General features: G+C 55.4%; 4 protein-coding genes across 4 annotated transcripts; 2 read left to right on the forward strand and 2 right to left on the reverse strand.

The window, feature by feature from the left end:
* Window positions 1-1,336: 1,336 nt before the first annotated feature.
* Window positions 1,337-2,605, reverse strand: MFIFM68171_08404 (uncharacterized protein; the record flags this gene model as incomplete). Its single annotated transcript, XM_071063824.1, has 1 exon — window positions 1,337-2,605. One exon carries the CDS (start codon window positions 2,603-2,605, stop codon window positions 1,337-1,339), a length of 1,269 nt encoding a protein of 422 aa, XP_070919925.1.
* A 1,530-nt stretch (window positions 2,606-4,135) lies between these two features.
* MFIFM68171_08405 (Carrier domain-containing protein) lies at window positions 4,136-12,761 on the reverse strand (the record flags this gene model as incomplete). Its single annotated transcript, XM_071063825.1, has 3 exons — window positions 4,136-8,537; window positions 8,591-9,738; window positions 9,792-12,761. The coding sequence occupies 3 exons, from the start codon at window positions 12,759-12,761 to the stop codon at window positions 4,136-4,138; spliced, it is 8,520 nt and encodes a 2,839-aa protein (XP_070919926.1).
* Window positions 12,762-14,950: 2,189 nt separating this feature from the next.
* MFIFM68171_08406 (Inactive purple acid phosphatase 16) lies at window positions 14,951-16,183 on the forward strand (the record flags this gene model as incomplete). Its single annotated transcript, XM_071063826.1, has 2 exons — window positions 14,951-15,038; window positions 15,108-16,183. 2 exons carry the CDS (start codon window positions 14,951-14,953, stop codon window positions 16,181-16,183), a joined length of 1,164 nt encoding a protein of 387 aa, XP_070919927.1.
* A 1,366-nt stretch (window positions 16,184-17,549) lies between these two features.
* Window positions 17,550-18,329, forward strand: MFIFM68171_08407 (uncharacterized protein; the record flags this gene model as incomplete). Its single annotated transcript, XM_071063827.1, has 1 exon — window positions 17,550-18,329. The coding sequence occupies one exon, from the start codon at window positions 17,550-17,552 to the stop codon at window positions 18,327-18,329; it is 780 nt and encodes a 259-aa protein (XP_070919928.1).
* Window positions 18,330-20,271: the final 1,942 nt, after the last annotated feature.

Genomic DNA, 20,271 nt, shown 5'->3' on the forward strand with positions numbered 1-20,271 from the left:
GAGGCATAGACAGTCAGTCTAGCCAAATGTCATATTTACTTATTAATTGCTCGGCGCTGCCTCGTTCCGAGCGTGCTTGATTTTCGCAAAGCATCGACCAGTCGAAAGCACCAGCCTGCGTACTGTAGTTCGCATAGACTCGCGATGCAGTCGCTTCTAAGGACTCTCCTCGGCCTACAGGCGGCCAACGCGCTGCTGAAAGTGTAAGTTTTGATGCCAGCTCGATGGACGGCATTTCATTGACACAGAGCTTAGAGCGATGGGCCAGGATCCCCCCGCACCCTGCCCGACATGCTACACTTCCACCCTCTGGCTTGCTCCGCCTTGCGCGCCTCCTGTAACATGCACGGGTCCCTCCACGCCTCCGCCTGAGGGATGCACCAGCACGATTGATGTGCGTCCCACCACCTTCACCGTACCCGGGCTCAACCCAGCTTGCCCAACCACGCCCCGGGTGACGTCCAACTTGAACTGCCCGCCCAGGCCGGCCTGCTCGCAATCGCTGTGCAGTACCGTGACACTAGGGCCGCCGCCAGAACCTGGAGCGCCGATATGGACCACGATCACCGAAAAGCCGCTTGAGTGCGTTGCTACTACAACGTACATCATTCCCCAGTCGACGACGCGCTCCATCTCCTTGGATACCACTCGGACACCGCCTCCATTGCCAAGCTTCCCTCCTGATGAAGACGAGTGATTGAGGTAAAAGGAAATGAAACTGTGTTTTGTCCTCCGCTGTTTCTAATGCATTTTCTTGTCTTGCTCGGCCTTTGTACTTTGTAATGGTAATCGACGGCATGAGTGATTGCCTGGTTGGGAACCACTATGGTGGTGCACAATGGCGCCTAGCTAGAGATTACCATTCTTGGTTCAGGGTACTTGAATAAAAGTATGTGGGCTGAGCTAGTACGCAAGTGTTTCTTTGGAATTGGTTACGTTTACACTCGGATTACTACGATCAACAGGGCCCTTTTTGCTTTTTGCTCCTTACTAAACAAGACAACCGAAGATGAAACGCAGCTACAGTAACGTGGCCGCCGTCGGGACTCGCCCCGTTCACTTCGTATGGCTCTATCCTCCTCCAGGGCTTGTAGTTGAACTTAGCTCTAGGACACGTCCGTGTCGTAAAGCATACACACATTATCAGAGAAGTTTAGCACAATCCATTTAGTTTCCATTACCCTGTCGCCAATCTAATTCAACAAAATCCACTTGGCCTCTTCGGCAATGCAGGAGAAATCTCGTATTTCAATCGCGTGTTCGGCAAACCAACCTAGATGGGTCATGTAGGTTAATAACTTGGACGGACGAACTCGATCCCGGCATCTACCAGTACTTACATCCCTAGCTTTCGATAGCCAGACCGAATATCCGTGACGTTCTTATCCCACTCTCGCACCCGATCGTACACAGACTTGGTTCTCACAAGCAGAACCTCGACGGAAGTCAATAATCGTTCGATAGCCGAATGATTCTTGCCGACAGGCACGTAGCCCACCTTGGTTTCAGGCGATTCCCGAAGCCATGCAGTGTCCGCCATGAGAGGAACCAAAATAATGTCCAGAGAGGATGTGAACTCGGCAAAAAAACCTTTTACCTGACCAAAGCGCTCGGAACAGACCGGAGCGTCGGCAGCGGCTCTCAGGACATCACCGAGGAGTACCATGTCTTCATGAACCGCGAATGCTATCGTCTTCAAGGCCTTGGTCTCAGTGCACAGCTTTTCCGCCAGACCGGCCAGATCCGCCAAGAGCCTGTTCATAGTGTGTCGGGATTCGTAGGTCTTTTTCAGGCTTGTCTCTAGAGGTTGTCCCGTGAACCTCGACACCACCTCCTGGAGGTGATGGTTCGGGTTCGCAGCGATCTTGTCAATGGCGCCGGGCTGTATGAGCTCGAGCTGGCTCAGGACCTTGAGGCCTGTAATAAAGCCGTCGACGGCCGTGCCTAGTTCGAACAGCTTGCTCCTGTACATACAGCATATGCCCCTGTAAATGTTCTCGGCATCGTCACGCAGCAGCCAGAAGTGGTAGCCCAAAACAACTAAGCGGCACACTTCTTCCCGCCTAGCAGTGGATTCCCATCTAGCCAGCTCCATCCATTTGACGGGTCTAACCCAGCTACGTACAGCGGCCTCGAGCGATGGTACTACGGGGAGCCATTGGATCGGCGATCTGCGTTCGAGGGAGATGACAATGATTTTCTTGCCCGAACAAGTTCTGCCTCTGCAGCTGCAAGCATATACCTGATCACAAGTGCGGGTATCTTTGATGTGGGCATTGCGGTTCCGTGCCTTGCTGACTCTGATTCCAAGCGTCTCTTCGTAGTCGAGAAGCTGGGAATCTACTTTCCAAACTTCCTCCAGCTGAGGAGCGAAGTTGGCTGACTTTAGGCCCTTGCCGGGCAACTTGGGCCGCGATGAACCGCCGCCAGATTTCTCAGCTGGTGGAGGCGAGTTTGAACTCGATACAACGTTCAAGTATGTCAAAAATTGAAGCTCCCGGTCGTACTCTCTATCAGGGTTGATGCGTTTCCAAGGCCATTTCACCCAGTCCTGGCTTCTTGCCATAACCTCAGCGTAGACATCGTCTCCGTACGTCAGCACCATGGTTGCGAAGATCCAATTGCTGGCACACTACTTGCGTTTTGGGCTCGCTGCTCTGCTTCGTGGAAGAACCCCCGCAAAAGGCAACGGGAAGAAAAGATGAGGGTAGGTGCCGGCCTTAAAGGACTGCGTCCCTAAAGCAACAAAATTTATCAGACGAAGAGCACAGCTAGAGCGTAAAAATATCGGATATATATACTACACCCTTGAACACCCCGTTACTAGTACAGTTCACATCACCTGTTCATAAACAGGATTTGCACGTCCCTCGGTTGCCTGAATCTGATAAAGAACCATTCAATTCGTACTCACAAAGCCATTGATAGTTCATAACCACCTTTCGCTCCGCAAATCTGTGGCAAACCAACAACAACAAAGGCGAAGATGTGCAGCTTTGTCCTCCATCACCGCACCTGCAAGATGTGCCGTAGCCCGCTTGGTGACGGGCAGGTCAATCACCGGTCCTGTGAACAGCCGCGTCCCAGGTGAGGTGCTCGGACGAGAAGAAGCGAGGAACCACATCGCGATACGGTCAGCCCGAGGAGTGTGATCGCTGCTCGCTAAAAATGGTTGAGATGGAGCGCCTTGAGCAAGAGGAGAAGGAACGTCTTGAGCGTGAGCTGAGAGGGTTGGCTGGCGAGGATATTTACTCGGATAGGTTAGATGGCGGTACTGAGCTGCCTTTAGAGAGACCGTTGAACTGGGGCCTGTTGCGGAGGCCAAAAACTCTTCCCCAAACCATGAGAAGGCGGATGAGCGCCTGCGTCGTAGCGCGCTATTCACATATTGCTAGCAACTGCTATCGATACTGAATAGGTAGAACATGATTCTCAGAAACATGTATCATTAATTAATAGTTCGAACGAACGTGTGTGCTTAAGTCTGTGACGTGACTCGTGGGAATATTCACCCTCCAGGTCCATGGATACGCCATCGCTTGCTTGTAGTGCAAATCTCGTAGTATCTCTAGCCAGATAACGAGGTAGTAATTCCATGGGACTAAGGCGTCAAGGGCCTAGACTCTTTACGCTTCTCTATGAAGGGCTCAGGCCATATCAGTTTCTTTGCCTATTTGATTACTTAGTGACATAAGACAAGGCTTATGTTCGTTGGCATTGTTTGTAGAGGTCAAACAGAAGATCTTTTGTTTAACGCTAGTACTGCGAGCCCAAAGCTAACGACACACCAACAGGAACCAAATCATGTCCGAAACGACAAGCCCCCTAGGCATACAGAGTATTCACCAAGATACACTAACCATCGCCCGACAACCCCAAGACAGCAAACTCACTTTCTCAAAATCCAAAACTCCTCGTGGAATATAACACGCTAGTAGCCCCCCTTCCCCAAAAGCCAGAATTAACGCCATGCTAAGGCAGTTTCATAAACATGAGGTATCTAGATACAACGACGTCCCACCCAAAGTACCAAAATGAATAGGGTTACACAAAGAAAAATAAAAATAAAAAAGGGAAGAAAGGAACAGATAAAAAAGAACAAGAAAAAGAAAGCAAGGACATGCACTTTTCACCCTTATCCAACAATAGGCGACATCCCCGTCTTCCCCAGTCCGACCTGACACTTGGGCGTATCCGGACTCGACACGGCCGATGCCGCGCCCGTAGCCGCCCCCCATCGGCCCCCACCACTCTTGGGGGTGACAGCGCTGAGCGGGCTGACCAAATCCTCCACATCCTCTCCACCCTCCGGTGCCAGCGCGGGCGCGGTAGGCGGGACCACGGCCGCAGCACCCGCGGCCGCGGCGGCTGCGGCTGCCGGCGACAGCATCTTGCTACTGGGCAGCGGCCTGATCGTGTCGCGCTTATACGGGGAGCCCCCGCGCTCCGACATCAGCGTCAGCAGCATCTCCTTCTCCCCGCTGTGGTTGCTGCTCGCGCTCGTGCTCCCCTCCGTCATGCTGTCCGCCGAGCTGTTCGCCGTGAGGGTGGTGCTGGTGCCGATGGTATTGCCCAGGCTGACGCCCACCTCGTGCGCTAGCGAGTATGCTCCCTCGCTCGGCTCGGCCTCTTCCGCGATCGGGTCAAACGCGGGGAGGTTCGGTAGCTGCGGCGGCGCGCTCGGAATCGGGCTGCTGCTGCTGCTGTTGGTAACGCTGCCGGGCGTGCCGATGGTAGTAGGGGTGCGGGAGGAGCTGTTCACAGTGCCGGGTAGGCTGGGACTGGTGACGATTTTTGGAGAGAGCGGTGAGAGGTCGGCGACCATGGCCGACGCGATGCCGATCGCAACGGGCGAGGTTGGAGTGGGCGGCGGCTGTGGGCTCGTTGGGAACTTGTTGGCCGAAGTGGGCGGAGAGTTAGTTCTGGCGACGGTGCTGGCTAGGCGGCGGATGCGGCTGCTCAAGGAGACTGCCGGGACGGATACGTTCATAGTGGGTTTCTTTTTACTGGTTTGAAGCGGGAGCTTGGGACTCGCGGCGCCCTTTTCTGTGTCCTTCTCTTTGTCTTTATCCTTCTCCTTGCTCTTCTGTGCCTCCTTGCCGCCCTGGGGCTTGATCTTGGACGCGATGAGCTCAAACTGCTTCAGCATCGTCGGGTTGTCGACGATCTCTTCCATCGTGACCTTCAGATTGGCGTCTGCCCCGGGAAGATTGACCTTGGGCAGCTCGCGGTTGAGCTGCATCATCATCTGGGAAGCGGGAATTAGGCTGCCCCACAGATCGAAGAATGCCGCATTGTGAACCTGCTCTTCAGGCACGCCCAATGTCCGGGGGTTGAGAATCGCTGTCCAAGTATCGGAGATGACCGTCTGCACGGCTTTGACCTGTTCCTGGCTGAGGGAGGCGAGAACGCTGCTACTGTCCACAGCATCTTGGGCCGGCGCCGAGAGCGAGGCACTGGACGGCAGTGGGATCCTCTTCATCATGCCTCGGTACTGGTATCCGCATGGAATGACCGGCTGCATGATACTGACGTTCGTGAGGAGGCTAATTGTGGAGCAGAGCATGCGGAGCGCATGTTCGGCGAACGGCTCGGGGACGCGATCGGCACAGAACGTGATCGAGATCTCGACGCGACCTGGCGGGCGTACGAGCGACCTTACAAAGAGGTCCGGTACGTCCTGCGCCTTTGACTCGTGGATGGTGAACTTGCAGCTGGCGGTACCGAGGTGGAACGACTTGGGCTCCGAGGGAATGATGGCTGCATCCTCGTACTGGTGCTGCACAAGCGTGCTGAAGCGGGTCCAGTAGGGCCAGCTCGTGCATTTTTCCACAATGGTGAGCGTTCCCAGGGTCTCGAACGGTAGGCTAGACATCCGCTGCGCGTGGATGTACTGGAGCAAGCTAATCGGAGTGAGCGCTGTATCCGGGAACTGTACCCGAACGGGCGTCGCGTTAACAGCGGGGCCCATGACACCAGCGACGGAGTAGCCGCCCGGTAGTTTGACATGGCGGCCATCAATCAGCTCGCCGAAGACGACATCCGAAGAAGCCGATAGGTTGGCAAGAACCATGGCCCAGGCGCCTTTCAGGACCGTCTCAAACGAAATCCCAAGGCTGGAGAGCGATCCCAGCGGAAGCATCGGGTTCCTGATCGTCTTGATATTCGACGACAGTCGATATGGCTGATTATGCTCGACAACCTGCGTCATCACGGCACCTTCAAGCAAGGCTCGCCAGTACTCTTCGGCCCCGAGCGAGTTGGCAAGCTGGGCGCACCGCACAAATTCGCAGTATGAAGGTCGACGAGGTGGGCCCTGAGAACCATCGTACAGTCTTTTGAGGTCCTTGACGAACAGAGCAACCGAGAGATCATCATATTGGGCTTTGGACAGTCTCACGATAAATATGGACTGCTTCCCGCCATCAAGGAACATAAATTTTGAGATCGGGGTTTCGAACTTGATAGGCGATGACTGGTCCTTCTTGAGCACCTTCTCCAGCGTGGTCGCAAGACGCCACGTCGGGCAGGACGTCCGGCGAAACTCGATGTCGGTCAGCTTGATGACCGCCTGGTAAACTCGGCGATTATAGGGAATGAAGACGGTCCGCAATATCGGGTGTATCGCGACGAGTGTTTTGCATGCCTCTTCGAGTTTCTTCCCATCCACGGCCCCCGAGAAGCTGAAGATTAGGTAGTTTATGTTTGCGCGGCCCCGAAGCATGGCTGTCTCGATGTGCCGGATCTGGGCCGACGACGCCTCCGCGGCGTCGGCAATCACGCTCGCGTCAACGCCAATTTTCGGAGCGATCACTTTCTCAATAAAGACCTGCTTGATCGCATTAGGATTCGCCGGTGTCGGTGATGGCGAGGTCTCTGGCGGAACCGGTGAAACCTGGTGCACAGCTTGCGGGGACTCGACCGTGACAACGGCCTTGCTAAGCTCGGTTAAGGTGGAGTTTCGAAGCACATCGGCGATATTGACCCGAATGCCCTCGTGCCGACACGCAGAGACCAACTGCGCCGCGACAATATCATCACCGCCGGCGCCGAAGAAGCTGTCAATAGCGGAAATCTTGGCCTCCTCAACACCAAGCACCTTCGCCCAAATAGCCCTCATCCGCTCTTCGCTTTGTGTCAGTGGTAATGGCTTAAGGCGCTGGAGCTTAGCATCGTTCGGATTCTTTACTGTAGCAAGTGCTAGGAGATCTTCCTTGCTCAACCCGGCGATCATCTTCTGCAGCCTGCGGCGGTTGACTTTGAGGGACGGTGTGACAGGGAGGTGCCTGACAGGGACAAAGGCAGAAGGGATCATTGACGGAGCGAACTGGCTTTTCAGCCCGACTTCGACCAGCTGCTTCGCCATGGCAAGCTGCTCCTTGGTTGCTGCACTCAGGGATGCGAGGTTCTCATCGCCGGCAAGACGATCGCCGAACTCGATAAAGGCAGTCAGGATGCATTCGTTCTTGACGCCTCGAAACGTCACCGTGTCAATGACTGCGTCGACCCCTTGGCCCAAGCAGCGGCGCAGGTACTGTTCAATCTCGGTTATGTTGATGGCCTTGCAGTCGGCATCAGCGTCTTCTCGCGTGCTCGAAATGAACTCCATAAGCCCCCCTTGCGTGTATCTTGCGCGATGCCCAGTCTTGAAGTATCGGGCTTTGCCCCCCGAGCTCGCTCCTAAGGGCGACATCGGAGTTATTGTCGATTCCCTGTTGGGATAGGCAAATCCCACTGTCGGTCCCTCGACAACGAGCTCCCCGACCGCCCCAATCGGGACGCGCTTCTTGTGGTCCTCCGGGTTGACGATCAGCAGGTTTCCCGCGAAAGGTCTACCTATGCTCTTCAAGTGATGAGTACCGAGAGCCTCGAGGAAAGCAATGCCTAGGGGGCAAACATCTTGTGGGCCATAGGCCAAAACAACATTGACCTTTCCGTGCCAGATGTTGTATGTGTCCTCGTCAAGGCCTCGGGTCCGGAAGCACACCACTTTCAGCGATATTAGGAGCGTTGGATCCACCTTCCTCGACAGATGCGGTGTCATGTACGACCAGTTAACTTGCATCCGGTTGACGGCAGCGCCGAAGTCCTGAAGCCGCTCGGCCGCCGACGGAATACATACGCACCCGCCGTACACGAAGGTGGTGAAGATCTCAGCGATACAAATGTCAACATTGAATGATGACAGCTGCATGACGCGACTGAGAGGCGTGATTCTTGCGGCGGGCCCTTGGCCGAGAAGAGCGGTGGACAGCGCCGCATGGCTAAAGCTGACGCCGCGCACTTCGTTCGACGATGTCGGGACGAAGAGAACACATGCGGGATCGGACGGGGTAGCCATTGAAGTCAGCGGTCCTTGGCCGTCCGGAATAAGATTCAGCAGCTCGTCGGTGACGATCACCACTTTATCGAAAAGATTGCTCAGAACCGGGGCGGCGTGTTCCGAAGAGATAGCCACCCTCGAGTTGAGCCGCTCGAAGATTGGCTGGATAATGCCAAGTTCTAAGGAATCGACGGGTACAAACGCAGCACCAGCCCTAGAAAGGTCAGAACTAGGATTTTCCGTTCAGTGCTTTTTATGATGACCTACTTCAAGACAGCAACCATGGCCATTGGCGCGAGCTTGCACTTGTCCATGACGACTGGGACGACCGAATGAGGCCCAACCCCGGCATCAACGAGATGGTGCGCCAGTTTTGTAGCCCCTTCCTCTAGCTGGAGGTACGTAAAGGTCCCATCCCAGGAGCAGATGGCCTGAGACGACGGTTGGATGGCAGCCTGCTTCGAAATAAGCTCGTGGACGACCGACTGGGATTGCTCTTCGATCTCCTGTGGCGTTTCGGCGTCCCACGCAACAATCTGGGCGTAATCCCTGTCACTGAAAAGATCTACCAGTCCGATAGAGGTGTTGGGCGTGGTGAGGATCGCGCGAACTGCTCTGCCAAATGTGTTTGCCACGTTGATGGACTGTTCCGGAGACATGACACGCTGTCCAATGTCCACTACCAGTTTACCGGCCGCGAAGCGTGTGTTGATCACTACATCCACATCGAATGTCTGTTGCAGCGAGATCGGCTTCAGCTCGAAGCTCGTTCGCGTAGTGAACTTGCTGTTCAGCCCAGATGGCTCCTCGGTGAAAGTCAGGCACGAGTTGAACAAGCGCTCGCCGCCTTTCGTGCCCATCGCGTGTTGGAGCTCTGCCATTGTGAAGTGCTGATGGGGCAGGCTGGCCTGCAGCTGTTCTTCGACCATTTTTAGTGCCAACGTTAAGGGGGTATAGGTTGGGAGCTCATAGCTGCACGCGATGGTATTTGCAAATGAGCCTACGGCACATCGCATTCCCGGTATTGAGTCGTCGCGCCCCACGGTCTGGTACCCGAAACACACCTGGTTTGAGCCGGTAAAGCAGCGTAGAATGAGGCCCCATGCCAGACGCAGGACGGCATCAACTGTCGTTTTGTGGGTCCGTGCAAAAGCCGACAATTGGTACGAAGTGATGTCTAGGTCAAGGCAGGCGTTGACAAACCGCTGCTCGTCTTGCACGATGGTCAGGCGAGGGAACAAGCAGGCAGGGACGCCGCTCAGTTTCTCGCGCCAGAAGGTCAAGCTGCTTTCTTGCCGGACAGTTTTGAGAAAGTAGAGATAGTTGGGATACGAGAACTGGTCGGGCTCTATGATGGCTCGTTCAGTCGCGTAGGCTCGCCGCAGGTCATGGAGGAGGATGTGGATGCTGAGCGACTGACAAGGGATGTTAGTCGCCTGCCCCAGATGTATCAGATTCGTAAACTTACGTCGCATAACGAAGTGCTTATGTCCAACTTCACCAACGTCCTCGTGGGCGCCTTGCAGACGGTGAGCTTGTGGAGGGGCTTGTTCTCGGTTGGTCGCAGGTTGGGGAGATTGCTGAGCTCGTATACCGGGTCATCCACAGGGGCTGTGTCGATGAAGAGCATCTCAGGGGATGCCCGGCGGAGAATGACCTTATCCCAAAGCCCGGTCTCGCTGACACTCTCGGTGAAAACCGTCCTCAATGCGGCATGTCTCATCGTCACCTGCTGCCACGCTGTGCATATCCTCGACGGGTCGATCGGATCGCCGTTCGGAGAGGCAAACTCGTAGATGGCGTGTAGGTAGCACGTGTCGGGGCGCTGTGCTTGACTGATTAGGATGCTCTGCTGGACCGCGGTGACCGGATAGATGGTCTCGACATCACGAACGCTGGCGAGCTTTAGAGTGGCAACTCGGTTCCTGTTAAACTCGGCGAGACCCTCGTACGTAACATCGAGGTGCGGGACATCTGCCAGAGTAAGCTCTTGCGGGTGATACCTTAATCTCCCAATGGCCTCGAGAAGGAGGTGTTCGTAATTGCGGACCCATTGCGAGATGCGAGCCTGGTCCTTGGAGAAGCGACTGTACAGGAACTTGATCTTGGCGCTCCCTTGGTCGATCATGGCGCTGACTTCAAATAGCGCAATGCGGCCCACACTGCCTCCAATATCCGACGTTGCCGAGGCAAGAGTCCGTCCCGGTATGGCGAGCTGCTCCATCACTCCATTGTCCCGCTCCAGATGTTGCAAGGAGCCAGCATAACTGAAAATGATCTCGAACGGCCAGTCTCTGGAGGACATCTCTTCCTTCTTGTAGTGATAGAACCGTGAGGCAAAGTACTGGGCGCCGCGAGTTGGGATGGATCGGCGCGTGTCCTTGAGGTGGCGGAGCACGCTAACGAAGTCGTCCGAACACTCGATATTGAGGCTGACCGGGCAGAGCGACGTAAACCAGCCGACCGTCTCGGAGATGTCAATATCTGGGTTCCATGGGTCTCGGCCATGCTCTTGATTCCAGACGACAGGGACTCGTCTGTCGTGGAAGGTCTGGGCAAAGGAGAGCATGAGCGCGGCGAGGTAGATGTCGACACAATCCGTTTGGAAGACCTGGTTGCAAGAGCTCTGAAGGATCGAGGTGAGCTCCTGGCTCAATGAGAAGCTAACCTCGAGAGCATCGCCGTAGGTGTTGGGCGCATCCTGCAAACCCCAGTACGCATAGTCGCCTGGCTGGATCTCGAACGGCAGGAGATCCCTGGGATCGGGGCTGAGCACGTCCGACTTTTGCAAGTCAACCCACTTGTGGAAAGGCATGGACCTTTGTGAAAGGAGGCTCCCATTCTCTAATAGCTCATCGAGGTCGTGGATGATTGTGCGCCAGGAGGGGAGGTCGACGGCGAGATGGTGCGCGGCAAGGTAGACCAACTGCTGCCCGTCATGGGTTGTGAGATAGTCGACGGCAAAGACGGGCCCAGTCTCGATATTAATCGAGATTTGCGTCCGCTCAATGATGTCTTCCAGCTCACGTTCGGACCGGATTGCGCTGTGGCACAAAGTGTACGTCCCCACAGTCTCGGGCAGGATCCGCTGCACCCACCCGTGCAGGCCCCGGCCGAAGCGTGCTCGTAGCATGGGGTGGTGGCCGACAACGGCCTCGATGGCGGCGGATATGTCGTCGAACGAATAGTGCTTCTTGAACCGCAACAGTAAACTCTGGTTGAAGCGGTAGCTCCCATCCAAGGCCGGCCTCCGCTTTAGATCGCCCCCCATGGCCGTCTGGAAATAGAGGTGCTGCATCGGAGACAGATCGAAGCAGTCGGAGGTCTCTTCATCCCATTTGTGCGCCAGGCCGCCCCGAGATGATGCAAGAGCGGCCAGTTCGGATAATGTTGTCGACCCAAGGGCTTCGGACGGGTTGATGTAGATGGACTCGTGTTTGCACCGCGCCGCCAGCTCCATGGCGGTCATCTCATCACCGCCGAGTTGAGAGAAGGAGAAATTGACACCGATCTGGCTCTGGGGCAAATCGAGAACTTTGCTGACCAGCCTCTGTAGCGACTTTTCCATTCCCGATGCGGGGGCTTGCAGGGTCTCCTGATGCTCCAAGCTGAGGGCTTGGTGGTACACATTCTCATTCATATTTTGCGCCCATGTTCGCAGACGACGGAGGTCGACATCGCCGTGCTCGGTGAGCGGCATTCCATCCAATACAATCCAGAGGTCGGGAACGGAATCGGGCGGCAAAACAGTCGGAGCGGCACGTTTGAGGTTCGCAACTTGTGTCCCCGCGAAAAGGGCGTGTGACTGGGGGATGAGGTTGATGGCCGATAGGTTTTCCTGGGTCGGCTGGGCGTTGGACAGGGTAAGGAGCGCTACGAGCTTTCCCTCAAGCAGGCCTGCCTTTGGTCGCACCGTTGCTATCCTCCCAATCTCGGCCCGTGTCCCCAGAGCCTGCTCGATCTCGGTCCTCCGCCCGCCTTGCGTGGCTAAACTCGACATACTCGAGCCTCTTGAGTGGTTGTTCTTGGCCTCGGCTATCTGCGACATTCGACTCGCTTTGTGGACGCCTAACGGGGCGATCATGACGGGCTCGACGGGGTCGGTTTTTTCGGGGGCGCCGGTCTTGTTGGGGGGGCGGCTTTGCGGAGCGCAAGGCGTGATGCATGTTTGCAACTCGGCGAGGGTCGAGCACCGGAGAATGTCCTTCACCTTCACATCCATGCCCACATCCATGCAAGCCTTCCGAAGCGCTACCGCGCGCTGCTCGTCCCCTCCCATGTCCCTGAACGACCGATATACCTGGACGTCGTCGGTCCCAATGCCGAGCACCTGAGCAACCACAGCCAGCAGGCGCGCCTCGGCGGTGTCGTCCTCCAACAGCAGCCACGATGTCGAAGCGTCGATGCGCGGGGCGGCGGGCCCGGGGGCGGCAGCCATGGCGATGAGCGGCCAGAGCAGAAAGGAATATTACAAACGGAAACAATAGGCGACGCAAAATGGGGTATCTCAAACAAAGGAGGAAGAAAGCTGAGGACGTCGGGCGCTGGGCCGCATGGCACAGCAGGGCGTTGGCACGAATGTTCACATGGAGCCAGTTCCGGGTTTCGGGGATCGAATCTCGGAAGATAGCAGACCGGCGCTGGAGAAGCGAAGCAGGTGGCAAGAGGCACTTGCGGGGGAGCTATGGTGTGCGCGAGTGGGAGTGCCCGGCAGGTATCAGCGAACGTTTGGCCGCAAGATTGCAGGTTGGCGGATGCGTGGGCGTCTGAATTGAACGACCACGCCGCTCCAGCAACCTTGGCACGATGAGGGCCGAAACTCTCAGCACAGGGCAAGAGGAGCCTTGCGTGGCTCCCGTCATCAACCGCAGCGATCCAATCAGCGCCCGAGTATGCCCCTGCTCAGCCCCCGGTCCGCATGAGAACCCCCCTTGGCTGATCGCCAGATCGGGGGGGAGGGGGTGGGCTGGACAACCGGGGCCGAACGCCACGAAGGAACAGGTGCAGGGAGGTGCCGCTCTTCGTCGAGAAGGCCAGGAAGATGGGACGAACACAACGAGAGTAATCAACCGTCCCATTGATGAGGGATGGGAACTGCAGGCCCGAAGGAGCGCGGGAAAAGGCACGGGCCTGTCCCGTCGACCAGGGAATCCGCTTCGACGGCTCCCGCTGCACTGTTGACGGACTCTCGGTCGCCAGACAGTCCGGCCGGGGTACTGTACTGGTCTCTAGTTCAGTGACCTCTGTATGTAACGTAGGCCCCCGGGTCTGGCAGCGGGTTGCGTGTTGCGATCGACGCCAACACGACGAGGACGCGGCAGCTGCTGTGCAAAAGGCAGGTGCGTCAGATGTGGCTGAGCTCCCACAATTGAGCCCCGAAAACCCCGTTGCCGGGCTTTAAAAAGAAAACCAAAGCAAGCTAAGCAAGGCCGGGTTTAGCGCCCGCGGCTGGCGGCAGTTCGTCTGGCCCTGCCGACGATCGACCCCGGTTTGGCGGGAAGCGCAATGGGCCCCGCATGGTTTCCGCAGCACGTAGGTCCAGGCTGAGCGTCCAGGCTGGGAGCTGAATCAACCCGGCACACGGGCAGTAGGCGTGTTGGGCGGCAATCAGTGTTTGGGCAGATTTGAATAAATTGTTCGATGGGGGAATAAGTCCGTGGGTTTCATCGGTCAATGGAAGGCTGCTCGCTGCAACGCAGTAATTCCAACCACCCGACGCAATCAAAATTCCCACAGCTGCCCCGCCCCCGCCCTCCAGGGTGGAAGTCAGTGTAGGTACAGTACATACTGTACCTAGGTATCAGTAAGCGACGCTGAGAGAAGCGCAGCGGAAAGACATCACAACGCCGTGCTTCGCTTGCACAGCCATTGCGACCCCGGCAGTTGGCCCAAGATGTGTTTGGTTCATCAGCTGCCGCTTCGTCAACAAGGCGGTTGCAGCTCCCAGCGTTGTTGGAAATCCAGGTGCCTAAACAGCAGCCCCGCCCCTGAGATCTAAGGCATCAAAGGTGGGGGCGGACTGGAGACACTGAAACATCACCAACGGCAGCCGGTTTTTTGTTTCAATTTCCCTTCCCCGGCAACGGCCGCAAGGGCCCCCTGCAATCACCCACAGAAATCCCAATCCATTCAGTAACTGCACGTGGGAAAGGCTCCGCACCCGATTGAGTTTGAGTAGATCAAGCACCGTCTTTGACGCTCAACGGCATCTGCTCGAACTGATCGGGTATTTACCGCCCCAATGCCCCATGCCCTACGTCCCAAGCTTCGGTAGCGCCTAGCGCTATCATGTGAGCCATCAAATTCGACGCGCAGACGATTGCACGCGCAGCAGTCCAACCCCTACGCCTGGTGCTCTCAAGGTGCTGAACGGCCTGGGCATTCCCCCCAAGTCCATGCCGGTTCTGGCTCCCACAACACTGCAAAGCGAGTCCGGAAGAGAAGGTTGTCGGGCAAAGATCGCGCCGCCGAGAAGCCTGCAAGATTGTCACAGCTCCGATGCTCATCCGATCCAGAACTTCCTGGGGGAACACCTTGGCAGCTGTTGCGTTTGCTGATGCTGTTCTTTGCCTCTGGCACTTCGCTCTTCCGACAAAAGACAGTGAAGAGTCCCAACTCCGTTTATCGATGTCACAGGACGACTTCGGCCCACTCAGGTTTAACTCAGACGGCACGTTCCAGATATGCATCTTTGAGGACCTCCATTTCGGAGAAAGTGCGTTATTGCCTTCCAGTAGTTCCCTGCGCTGGCACTGATAGGGGCCCTTCCTGCATGGCTCTCAAGATGCTTGGGATGCTTGGGGTCCACAACAGGATGCCGACTCAGTCGAGGTCATCGAAAGGATCCTCGATACCGAGCCCGGCACGGGTCTTGTCGTCCTCAACGGCGACTTAATTACTGGCGAGAACGCGTTCCTCGAGAATGGCACCCATTATGTCGACCAGATCGTCGGTCCGATGGTCCAGAGAGGACTGACTTGGGCATCCGCATACGGGAACCACGACAGAGACTACAACATCTCGGCCTCAGATCTTCTCGCGAGAGAAAGACAATGGCCAAACACCCGCACCCAGCCTATGGTAGCCGATCCGGACACGGGTATGACCAACTATTATCTGCCCGTGTATGCGGCCAATTGCGATCCCGAAGTCGAATGCTCGCCTGAGCTCTTACTTTGGTTCTTCGATAGCCGCGGCGGCTTCCATTTCCAACGCAAAGACCCCGAAACTGGCAAACGGGTCGGTCAGCCGAACTGGGTTGACACGCGTGTGGTAGACTGGTTTACGCGGACGAGCTCGAGCCTCGTCTCTGCTGCTGGGAGAGTCATTCCGTCACTGGCGTTTGCGCACATCCCCACCAAAGCATCGCTGGCATTGCAGAAGATTGGCGTAGACCCGCATCGCCAACCAGGGATCAATGATGACCGGCCTGTTTCACAACAAGGGCAGGGGTGGTGTGCCAACGGAACCAACCATGAAGGCTGCTCATATGGCGAACAAGATGTGCCCTTCATGCAAGCCATCACCACCACGCCGGGGCTGATGGCGTTGTTCTCGGGCCACGACCACGGCGATACGTGGTGCTACCAGTGGAATGGAGTACTACCCGGCATGACCATCAGCGGGAACGGCGTCAATCTGTGCTTTGGGCAGCACTCGGGCTACGGCGGATATGGCAACTGGATTCGCGGCGCCCGCCAAGTGGTTGTGACTCTAGAGAAGCTGGCAGATCTGGCCATCGACACGTACATCCGGCTCGAGTCTGGCGCTACGGTTGGGGCTGTCACTCTCAACGAAACCTACGGCCGCGATCTGTATCCCGAGACGCCCAATGACAAGACGAATTGTCCGTCATGCTAGCAGCGAGAGCCACGGCTGTGCTAGTCGCATATGATATACGGGTACTAGGTACGATCAGAGTGATGTTCCTTGACATTCATGAATGTTCTATAGTGACACGTTAATCGGATGTTACATGGAGGCCAGAGTCTCCATGTCGTCATCCCTTTTTGGAACTCTAGGTTATTCTTTGGTGGCCAACAGCTAATAAGCCGATAGTCTGTATAACAAATGGCGCGGTATTTAAATCTCTCAGATTGTCCGATTCTTCTATAAATTGCGTTGTATCTTCGAATCTCCATGACTGGAAACGCGGACAACGCTGTTGCTAGCCGTCCGAAATGGAGGCGGTACAGATATGGATGGTAGGCTTCGGAAAGATAGCCGTACAGTTATCTAGCGTTCCCGATCTGAATTCGGATAGTTTATCTCGAGAATATCGGTCACTGTCATTACCATTTCCAAGGTGTTAGACGATATACAACTGACCAAGCCCTTGCCTAGCCGCGGTGAAGGTCGATGTGGTTAAATGCAACATAATTGAATCAATTACTAGGTTGCGCCGCTCGGCTTCTCGCCACGACTCATGATACTTCGACGGAATGCGAGGTCACTTTGACCCCCACCCCACCCTCTTCCCCCCCCTTTTTCTCCAGGCGAACAATTACTCCGCAGCCCGCATCCACTTCTCGTTGCCAGGAATCTTCTCCCCCGATAATAGCTTCAGGTAGGCGGTTCAAGATTCAGCGCACTACCCTGTCCTAAACCGAAGCGGAATCCTCCACCAAACGGCGGGGAAATACCCCCCGCCCGGTACCCCATAAGCTTTTTCATCAAATTGGGTTCACCCTTTCGCAATGGATAAGTGCTGCGGGTTCTATGCGGCCTACCGCTCCCCGTCCTGGTCAGCTGTCCCTTCTAATCGATACAGTGCCAGCCACGAGTGGTTCAGAACCACGGGTGAAAGGAAACTTTTACCGTTTTCAAATTGATTGTTGTCAGGTGAGTGCATAGGTTGTCGTGATTATTTTTGAACAATTCATATAGCGGAGGGACTGGTTGGGCAAATGTTTGATTGATTCAGGGGGACTGGTGAAAACTATGAGCCTCGAGATAAAGGACCGTGGAAGAACATGGATGCTAATTAGGTATTGTCCACCCAGAACGAATGAATATACGTGAAACAGGTGGAACAAACCACGGCTTCTTCCACTTCTACATGACCATGGCGCGGCCACAATGTCTCGCAAGATTCACTATTTAACAGCCGATAGAGTAAGGTAAGTCGAGAACTCGTAGAGTCCACAGCCACAACCCACGGATCAATCCCTTGGCAGCTCTTGCAGACACCAAACTTGAAGCCATAGTAACCTGGACTAAAGTCAATATGTGCAAACTTAAAGCAACTCACCTCATCTGCATCTGCCCGGAGCGTGACACCTTGAGATGCCCGCACCACATCTTCGTCCGCACCCGTGCTGACATTCCTGTTCATGTCAGGCACAAGCTGTCGCCAACAGGGTACTTCTTGCGCCGCCCTAAAGACTTTCAGCGCAGATTCCAATGGGAGCCACTCGAAGAGTCCCTGAAGTGGCTGCACTGCGCGTTTTACAAGAAGGAGAATGTCAAGGCAGACGGCACTTTGCAACTCGGGTTGGAGTCGACATGCCCTGCGACAATCCGCGGCATGACCACCAACACCTGCGCACTGGTTTCCCATGTGCGGGGACTGTGTGACGAGTGCAAGTTTGGCCACGGAACGCCGGAGCCTGAGGCGACATATCTCGTTCTAGAGACGGAATGGGAGAAGGTCAGCCCTCCGCCGGAGAAGGAGAAGGAGTCTCCTTCTCCTGCCGAAAATGAAAATGACCCACCGTCTCCTCGTTCCTGTGATGGCCAAGACGCCGCGTGTAACCAAGTCCCGGAGAATCGGGCGGGCTTCCTTTCCAGAATCTTCAAGTTGATCACAGGCAATAGCGAACCCGATGACGAAAAAGATACCGACGACTGCGTTTTCGTGTCGGCCGTCTCAAGCATCCATAGTATCGGCTCAGACATGAGCATCCATAGTATCAGTTCAACTGCGGACCTGACTGCCAGCAGCTCGGTTACGAGCCCGGACAAGAGCAGCGCGGTTACGAGCCCGAACAAGAGCAGCTCTAAATGATCTTAATCGCCCGGTTGCTATTTAAGCTGGACTGGTCGACGTAGTAGAAACAGTTCGCTTTCAGCGATAAGATGAACATTATTTTGTAACCTAACATTTTTCCTATGTTCTGACTCCACATGTGCAATAACTGAGGGCTTCCCTCCTCAGCAAAAATACCTTACCTAACAGAGATAGCCCGAAAACTTAACGTACCTTACTTTAGTATGTAGCGGGCAGCCAGAAACTTGCCTAGTAGTAAAAACTAAGCTTAGTAGAACGTGCCTAGAAATATGTTCTAGGTTGTAATTTATTTTAGCGCCGTTGTATTATGTATACCTAAGTTATCGTGCAACAACTACAATTCCGTTGCAGAAAACAACATAACTAGTGTCATCGCCGAAAGTTGCCCTTAAACAATTTCCGTCGCTGTGCATCATCATCATCCCAAGCGCCATATGTCTCCAGTGACGTTAACTATGACCCAATTGGGATTACGAAGGGATTCTCGACTCACGAGCACTCCAATTCGACCCTCGTAGACACTCGCCCGAACACGGTGATGATGGTGAGCCTTTTGGGCGGCGTCATGGGTTGGGCGGAAATCACCAATTCCACTCCCCACTCTAACCTTTGGTCTGGCTTACATTGAGTTAGGTTGTCTGCCTGTACCAGACGATCTTACTCTGATCAAGCGGAAACGATCATCATGTCTCCCCATCCCTCCACGATGATGAATTTCCAGAGGTGCACCAAGTGCGCTCCCATAACGACCGAATTCGCCGTCTCGGCCGAGTCTGAAGGTGCCAAAATCGAGCATCATGCCGATTTTCCTAGCCTCGAGCAGTCTGCGGCTGCAGGCTGCAATCTCTGCCAACTGCTGTACCAGTATCTCATCCATAAAGTCTCAAACGGGCCCCGCGATGAGACGAAAGTCGAGTACGTTGACGGTCCAATACCTCGTTCTAAGCTACCGTTGGGGCCGCAGCAACGAGTCTGCCAAGACAACAGCTGCCAACTTGGCAGAGCGGATGAAGAAACTGGATGTCAGCTCTCTCCCCAAGACAATTCGCGATGCAATCCAACTCACCAGAGTACTCGGCGAACGCTATTTGTGGGTAGATGGGTTATGCATCATCCAGTCCTCGGACGGTCACAGCGGCGACTGGGAAGCGGAATCGCTTCGCATGGGCGACTATTATGGAAACACACTGTGCACTATTGCAGCTACTGGGGCAGTGGACAGCGCTGATGGCTGCTTTCTTGAGAAGCTAGCCCCGCGATTCCCGCTGGCTTCCTGTGCTCTGACCCCTGGATCGCGGAAGGCAAAACAGAAACACTCTATCTACATCCCGACACACCACTGTGGTGGGATTCCGTCGTCATGTCTCCGCTCTATGAACGGGGATGGGCTTTCCAAGAACGGGCGCTATCGCCGAGAATACTGCACTGGACCGCGCATGCCCTCTATTGGGAGTGCTCAGGGATCAGAGCCTCGGAATACCGCCCGGGTGGCCTAACTGTTCAAGAGTCTCAAGCAGTGCACAAAAATCTCCAGAAGGAGGTTTCTATGAACCTTGGGAGCCTGATGAAGTACTCCAGACGAGAAAATCTCTGCTGGGCCTGGTATCGACAGATAGAGCGGTACAGCTTGGCGCACTTCACCTACAACTCCGATAAGCGGATGGCTCTATCGAGGATGGCAAAGAGAACCAATGTTTATCACCCCGACCAATACGCTGCAGGCATCTGGAGAGAGAACCTGGTCGAGGGTCTCGCTTGGCACACACGGTATTACCGAACAGGAGGCCCGCGACGACCGGCAAAACAAATTGCTCCTACTTGGTCATGGGTGGCAGTCGATGCGATCGCCAAGTTCGCCGTGGTCGGCATACATAGATGGGAATGGTTGGCCACGGTTATTGATGTGAAGGTGTCACCATCGCCCAGCACCCAGCCAGAA

This window comes from Madurella fahalii (genome assembly GCF_045866475.1).
Source record: "Madurella fahalii IFM 68171 DNA, scaffold_4, whole genome shotgun sequence".
Lineage (NCBI taxonomy): Eukaryota > Fungi > Ascomycota > Sordariomycetes > Sordariales > Madurella > Madurella fahalii.